Genomic DNA, 8,130 nt, shown 5'->3' on the forward strand with positions numbered 1-8,130 from the left:
GTTCCTTCGCCGTGGATATTGGTTAAATTTTGCTGCATCTAGTATAGCAAGGGAGGCAGAGAATGGGATGTATAAGACAATCTTGACAGAGCAAATACTCTCCAGTGTGGAGAAAATAAAGTAGTAGGTATAGCATCATCTACAACACCAGAGACACTGACACACAGCTAATGGGTTCTACTCTCTTTGGATGCTCTAGGTTCTGTCTAGAATAATGGATGAAAGAAAAGTTGGTTAAAGTCACTGAAGTAAAGTCACATAAAGGCCAATCAAAGGAAAAGCTTTCTAAGGATAGGACTTATTCACCACTGGGTTGGGCATGACCTCATTGAACTCTATCTAGATGACTCATCTCTCAAGGATATTGTATCTCTTAAGCTTTTTGTCTACCGTGGGATGTCGAACCAAATGATCTTTATAATATACAAATCTAAGACTCTATAAACCTAAATTTTAAGTCTCAACCTGATTTTCAGGCCCCATGTTCGTAATGCCAAGTTGCCTGTTTATGCGGGGAAGGAAGCAGTACATTCCAAACTGTCAAACACTCTGTGCTAAGCAGACTCGAATAGCCTGGCACTTCCTCAGAAGGGCAGATGAAGAGAGAGCTGGAGTTTTCTCATAGTTGCTAAATGGGTCCTCAGCAGAGTCATTCTTTGGATAATGTTTGAAATCTAGAGCCTGGGGAGTTTTGTTAGAGTTTATCCCAAGTTTTTTCCTACATAGGAGGGTAAGTCTTCCTTCCCTTCACTTTGGATAGTCTCAGAAGTCTAGAGGTTAGGAATCTCTGCGTTAGTCATATGAAGTCAGGGTCTGACAAAGAAAGGTGGCTTTAGAACAAGTCATCAGCCACCCTTGTGGGCCTGGGAATACAGAAAAATAGACTATGAATACCTCTTGACTCTTTTTAGAGTGACTATGTTAGTTTTCTGAGGCTGCTGTATCAAAGTGCTATAGGTTGGGCTTCTTTTCAAAACAGGAAAAGAAAGAAAAAAAGAAATGTATTCTTACAGTTCTAGAGTCTGGCTGTCCAAGATTCCTTGCAGGGAGGGGTGGCTTCCTTCTGAGGCCTGTATGGGAGAATTTGTTCTAAGCTTTTCTCTTCAGCTTATAGATGATCAACTTCTTACATCTTTACACTGTCTTCTCTGAATACACATATTTGTCTAAATTTCTCTTGCTCATAAGGTCACTATTAACACTGGATTAGGACTAGTTCTAATGACTTCATTTCAACTTGGTTGCTTCTGCACAGGTCCTACCTCCAAATGTACTCACATTCTAGAGTGTTGTTATTAGGACTCCAACATACGATGTTTGGGAATCAGCTCACTTGAAATGGAAACAGGCTCATCATCTGGACCCTCATGATGTGTGTTTTTGTGGGAATCAGATTCCTTCTTTGGAAGCCGAGAAGCCAAGATGCCCCCCAGTTGTCTAACAACAATGACCATGGCTTACACTTTTCTCTAGCTCCCTGGTCTCGGGCTTTACCATGGAGATCTCCTTTGTTCACCCCCTTATTTGAGCTCATGACCTCACTTAGATCCAATACACTTGATCTCAGGCTGATTGTGCTCATGGCTTCTTTTTGGCACAATGCACAGGAAATGACCACAGGAGTCAGTCTGATGCAGGCTCAAACTCCAACATAGGCTGTGAGACTTTGATGAAACTTAAAGCCTTGAAATCTCAGTCTTCTTTAAAAATGAGTGAATCAATATAGCTGCCTGACAGGACCCTGACAGAGCTCTCTCTTGTGAGTCTATGCCAATACCTGGCAAATACAGAAGTGGATGCTCACAGTCATCTATTGGATGGAACACAGGGCCCCTAATGAAGGAGTTAGAGAAAGTACCCAAGGAGCTAAAGGGGTCTGCAACCCTATAGGAGGAGCAACGATATGAACTAACCAGTACCCCCTAGGTTTGTGTTTCTAGCTGCATATGTAGCAGAAGATGGCCTAGTTGGCCATCAATGGGAGGAGAGGCCCCTTGGTATTTTGAAGATCATATGTCCCAGTACAGGGGAATTCCAGGGTCAGGAAGTAGGGGTGGGTGGGTTGGGGAGCAGGGTGGGGGAGGGTATAGGGGGCTTTGGGGATAGCATTTGAAATGTAAATGAAGAAAATATCTAATACAAAATATAGCTGCCATATCAACTTATTTTGAGGACTTGGTGATGACGCTTTGGGTCAGTGTGGCTCAGTAAACACTCTCCTTCGGTCACGGGAGACTGTAGACTAGAGTCTTTCGGGGGGGTTTGTGGGCTGTAAATGAAATTAGTTGGTTGGTAACTATGGGAGGTGAGTGTCTCCTGTAGACTGGTAGGGCTACCTGTCGTTGGACTTTACCTGTGGGCCAGCCCCAGACAATCATTCCCTCTGGTGTGACATGGCAGCCCTCATAGTGTGCAAGGTAGCCTGGGCCCACCTGAACTTTAGCCTTCAGTCACATGTGCACAATGCTCAGCTCCTTTGCCCTCCTGGGTAGTGCTAGGTGCTCCAGGAGGAAGGGAAGGACCCAGAGAAGGGGTGTAGGTGACGTTGAGTGTCTCCATATTACACTCACTACAATGCCCTTCTCCTTCAAGCTGGAAGCTGAGCTAGCCTGTCCCACACCCAGCACCTGTCAACCACACTTGTACTTCATCGTGGGAGTGGCTCTGAGAACTTGTTGCTATGAAAGCAATCATCAGAAAGACAGAATAATGGAGAGGTTGACATGTGGGTCGAGTCCAAAACCTTCTCAGAGACTGTTTTAGATTCTGTATTATTTTATTTTGCCCTTCCTATCTATTTTCTCTTTTCCTCAAGCTTTCCTTCCCTCCTCCACCTTCCTCCCCATCTCTCTCTCTCTCTCTCTCTCTCTCTCTCTCTCTCTCTCCTTTCTACCTTTCCCTCCCTTCCTTAAAACCAACCAACCAACCAACTAACCAACCAACCAACCACCAACCAACCAACCAACCAACCATCATTATCACCCATTTCTTCATTCTATATGGAACATTTTAATTCAGTATGTGACTTTTCATATTATATCTCTCCATCAGGAATGATGGGCTATTTTTAGCCAGTTGGTTCTTAGAGTCTTTGAACTGGCCTCTGGAATCTGTAAGGATAAACAGGAGCCAGTGAGGCTGGCCTGTGTTTGATTTAAAATTGGAAACCCAGGAGTCAGAGGCGAGCTTTATATATCTGGGAGTGTGGGAGCCCTGTGTCCTGATTTATGATGGAGCTCAGTGAAAGCACATGAAAGTCGAGGTAATATTTATAAATTCTTTCCTCCAAAGATAGATGGAATGTTCTGCCGGGCTGGAGTCAGATAACACCTTTTTGGGAGGGGGTGGGGTGGGGAGAGGTTGTTTAAATCTGGTAATTAGGTGTCTGAAAGGAAGAGGGGGGATGTTAGAGATTGGATACCTGCTCCAGAGTCTGTCAAAGAAGAAAACAGGACGAGTCCTCTCTTGCTCCCCATACACTGCAGACTATTTGGAGGCTCCTCCCTGTTCTCCAGACACAAGTCTTTTTGCCTTTACTCAGTAAGGAAAATCCCACCCTCAATGATGGTGATTTCATTTTTAGTAAAATAAGTAAAAATATTTGTGTTGCATTCTTTCCTTAGACAAACAAACAAGCAAACAAACAGCATTTCCCCCATTTCTATAATTGATTGGACAGGGCTGATGCCTTGAAGGTTCTAACCATAGTGGGGAGGAAGTGAGGGAGGGGAGAAAATGAAGTTGTAGAAGTGAGAAGGACAATGATCTATCTTGAGTACCGTAGGTGTTACAATTACTATGTGATGGAGTACATTGTCCTGGGTACACTGAGTCAGACTAGCTGGTGCCTAGCTGTAGAGATTGGCATTACTAGCCCTGGTAAGGGGCTTGGGACTCACCTGCCACTTCAAGGGAGTCTCAAGATATCAAGTCTCTTTCAGTGAGGGGCAGATCGGAACAGCAGCCTGGGCTTTATATCTGGGGTGGAATTCTGTCCTCTGAGGATAACAGCCACCACCATCTTTGGGCGCAGTAGCTGTTGCTACCTGCAAAAAACCTTCAAGACTGGATCTGGTGGTGTTCTCTCATTAAAGTGTGAGCTTACATGTGTGTGTGTGTGTGTTTGTGTGTGTGTGTGTGTTTGTGTGTGTGTGTGTGTTTGTGTGTGTGTGTGTGTTTGTATGTGTGTGTGTATGTGTGTGTGTGTGTGTGTGTGTGCCTGAAAAGTTTGGGATCCTCACACTCCCACGCCGCTGCTTATAAACTCAGTAACCTCATTGGGTCATCAAGCCAGACTTGGGTTAAGTTGCCAATTGACCAGTCTGGAGAGAGTAGACTTTGGTTATATTTCCCCAGGAAACGTAGATACAACAATATTCCTCATGTTAAACCCAACAGGCTGGAAAGAGGGGCCAGCTGCGGGCCCAAGCAGCAGGTGCTTATTGCAAGATAGCTCCGAGTCTTCAGGACAGGAGACTGCAGAAACAGTTTTAGTAAGTATCATTTGGGAAAGTGAATACCAGTGGGGCAGGCCCAGGTACAGCCAGCTTGTCCTTGGGCTAGTGGCTTTGATCCTGACGTCTCAGAGCTTCCAGGACAGGAGGAAGCAGCCCGCCCCCTGCATCCCCCCCCCCCTTTCCGGTACCACTCTGCTTCTGAGAGGTCGGCCTGCTGAGAAGCCCAGGGCCTGTCAGTTCTTGGCTGGGAGCAAGCAGGGGTTTTTCCATCTTACCTGCCAGTTCCTGCCCTGGCAGAAGAGTTCTGCATGAAAGGCTCTGTCTGAGGCTTGAAGAGTCTAAGTATGAGTGGTTTCAGGGTGGTGCGTGGATCACAAATAGAAGGGTTGCTTTCGCCGCATTGCCAGGAACTGGCAGGGAAATACGAAAAGAGCCCCTCCTAGCTATAACTCTTAGCAGTGTGTGTAGGTAGTAAGTACTTCACATGACTTACAACTTAGGACTTTAGGAGTCAATGTCAGCACTCCAGCCACGTTATCTATAGGGACCAGCAAGACCCCTGGAGACATCTACTTCTCACTTGGTTGCAAAACTTAGGAGCTATCAAATCACATGACAAAGTATGTAGAGATCTGGGTTATGTTTGCCTATGCGGGTATGTTGCTCTCTTCTGGCAGATGGCTCTGTGACCCATATTCATACCTCAGTCTCAGCTCTTCTCTTCCAGCGACTCCAGGGAGCTGCTATCCAGACATCTGTGCATGCTGTGTCCCTAAGGCTTCTGAGACCCATACCCCAAATCCCTGCATGGAAACATCCAGCCAGCTCTGACTCTTAGTAAAGCCAGATGTTTTGAAACTTCCTCCTGCTCTTCTCCTGGGAGGCTTGACCGTGACCTTGGATCAGGGCCAGCTCTCACCTGATAGTCTGTAAGATGGCACAGGGAGCCTTTTGTTGCCTCCTCTCTGCCCTCCTCTCTGCCCTTGACCCTTGGGCTCTTTTGAGAGTGGCAAGCCTTATTGACTATTGGTGCCAGATGGAATCCGTAACTGTGTTTCATTTATCAAGGAGCTTCCATGCATATAGGGCCTACTCCGTGATGAGTGTATTGAGAATATTATTCTTGAGCCGATGAGATTACTTATAAGTAAAGTTATTGCTGTGTAATCCTGACAACCTGAGTTCCATTCCTAGAACCCACAGAGGGGGAATGAAAGAAACAACCCCAAAAGATTGTCCTCTGACTTCCACGTATGCACCATGACACATGTACTCTCCTATACATACCATATACACAGAATAACAATAATACATAAAATTTAAGCACATTAATTATTGCCTGAGAATATAGCTCAGTGGTAGAGTGCTTCCTGAGTATGTAGAAGGCCCTGGGTTCAATCACCAGTACTGAAAAAAACAACAAAAAAAAAAAAAAAAGAAAGAAAAGAAAAAAATGCCATTCTTATAATCCTCACCAATGTAGAGAAAGGCCACTATTACTGTCACAGTGAAGGCAAAGGGGTCATTGTCAACCAAGAGGGAGATCAAGCCCAGAGCATGCGCTCAGGTTCCTCAGTTGTAAGACAGGAAGCAAGGAATAATGGCTGCCCTACTGGATGGTAGCAAGTTCCTATACAGACTAAGTTCCTCTCTCTCAGCAAGGATGGTGTGTGGATCCTGATATCATGAAGAGGCACGGCCATGGAGATAATAGAAGGGCTGGATTGCAAGCACAGGCTGTCCCTCTCACTGCAGGGCTAGCCCACCCTCACCATTTTACAAAGGAGGAAACACTGAGGTAGCGGGGGAGGTGGAGCCAAGGAAGATGAGCATTTTTTTGATGAGTCCCACTCTAGGGTCCACATCACAAAAAAAAAAAAAACGCATTAAAAACAAGCAAACAAACAAAATGGAGGTTGCTGACTGGTTTATCTCCTAGACTTAAGAAATAGTGTTTAATTAGAAGCAGAAAAGAAATAGGAACATTGTATCTTATTTACTTATTTATTTTCCCGCAGCTTCCCCCTCTCTTGCATATAAATTTCTTTCCTTTGAGATGAATATAGACATGTTACAATGACCTCCCCAGCTCTACTCTCAACTCAGAAAATAAACAAACAAACATAAAACCAGGATCACAGAGGTTTCTTTGATCGAGACAGAAAGGAACAAGCCGAGTGTGTTTGGAAGGGAAGTGCTGTTTTCCACACAGCCTGACCTCACTCATCCAAATCCCCACCACTGCCCGTCATCCCCATGCCCAGAGGCTTTCCAAATCCAACAGACACGGTCTTCAGCCAAAGATGCCTAAGGACTATGATGGACGAACTGATGGCCACAGTCCACCTTGATGCAAAGCGTTGCGTGATGGTGATGCCCCCACCTCACCCTCCCCACCCCCTACACACCCCACACACAACATACCCCCCACACCAATACAAATGGAGATTCCTGCTGGAAGTAGGCCCTGGAGTTGAGCATTTCTGTTGGAAACAGGGTGAGGGGGTTTGGGGAGAAGAAAAGGAAAGAAAGGAAACAAATAGGAGCTTGGGTCCTTTGGCTCATTGTCCATGCAGAGATGGGACATTCTGCTTCTGCTCTTGAGGAATGGGAGGAGTTCATGCCTGTCCCAGCCGGAGGCATTCTCAGTGAAGGGGAAAGAGCTGGTGGGAAGCTGGCAGAATAAGACGCAGAAAGTGAAAGGCAGACTTGTGGATGCAGTCCATAGAGCCCCGAGGAAACAGGGAAAGACATCTAAGGCCTGGGTAAGATTCTCACCAACGGGAGGACAGCTATTATCCAGCCTAGCTTGTAGCCCAGGAGTCTCACGGGCACCTGGCTGTACCAGTCTGTGGAGCAGTCTCATTTGGACACCAGCATGTGGACAAACTCCTCATAGTTCACTTGCCCATCACCATCTGTATCTGCCGCCTGTATCATTTCGTCCACCTCCTCGTCGCTCAGTTTCTCCCCCAGCTTGGTCATCACGTGCCTCAGCTCGGCTGCACTGACGAAGCCGTTGCCATCCTTGTCGAACACTCGGAAGGCCTCCCGGATCTCTTCCTCGCTGTCAGTGTCTTTCATCTTCCTGGACATCATTGTCAGGAACTCGGGGAAGTCCACGGTGCCGTTCCCATCCTTGTCAATTTCATTCACCATGCCTTGGAGCTCAGCCTCTGTGGGGTTCTGACCCAGGGACCGCATGACAGTGCCCAGTTCTTGGGTGGTGATACTGCCATCCCCATCCTTGTCAAACAGAGAGAAAGCCTCTTTGAACTCGGCGATTTGCTCCTCAGTCAGCTGGTCGGCCATGCTAGCAGGTCGTGGGTGATGTGGCAGATGTGGCCAGTCTGCTCTAGGCTTCCAAGCGCTAGCTGTGGGTTGGGTTCCTCTCCTCAGCTCTGTGAAGACAGGTGGAGACTGCAAGGGGCGGCTGTCTGGCTGGCTTGACTGGCTGGAGCTTAAGAAGGAGCAGGGTCCTCCCCCATCGTTGGTCTGGTAGGATTGGGCTGCCATGCGTAGACGCCCCCGCCCCTGTGGTTGCCTGAAGGCCAGATCCTGTTTAGACAAGAGTCCAAGAGCAGCAACCAGGCTGGCCTGCTAATTGAGTTGACGCCAGCTCCTGTGTGTGAAAGGCAACTTTTCTCGCCAAACACCAGCAGGGCCGGCAGCG

The 8,130-nt window shown here is 46.9% G+C and overlaps 1 protein-coding gene across 1 annotated transcript; it reads right to left on the reverse strand.

The window, feature by feature from the left end:
• Positions 1-6,447: 6,447 nt before the first annotated feature.
• On the reverse strand, positions 6,448-7,878 carry Calml3 (calmodulin like 3). The gene has a single exon (XM_021216037.1). It carries the CDS (start codon positions 7,767-7,769, stop codon positions 7,320-7,322), a length of 450 nt encoding a protein of 149 aa, XP_021071696.1. The 5' UTR covers positions 7,770-7,878; the 3' UTR covers positions 6,448-7,319.
• Positions 7,879-8,130: the final 252 nt, after the last annotated feature.

This window comes from Mus pahari, chromosome 16 (assembly GCF_900095145.1).
Source record: "Mus pahari chromosome 16, PAHARI_EIJ_v1.1, whole genome shotgun sequence".
In the NCBI taxonomy this organism is placed as follows: Eukaryota; Metazoa; Chordata; class Mammalia; order Rodentia; family Muridae; genus Mus; species Mus pahari.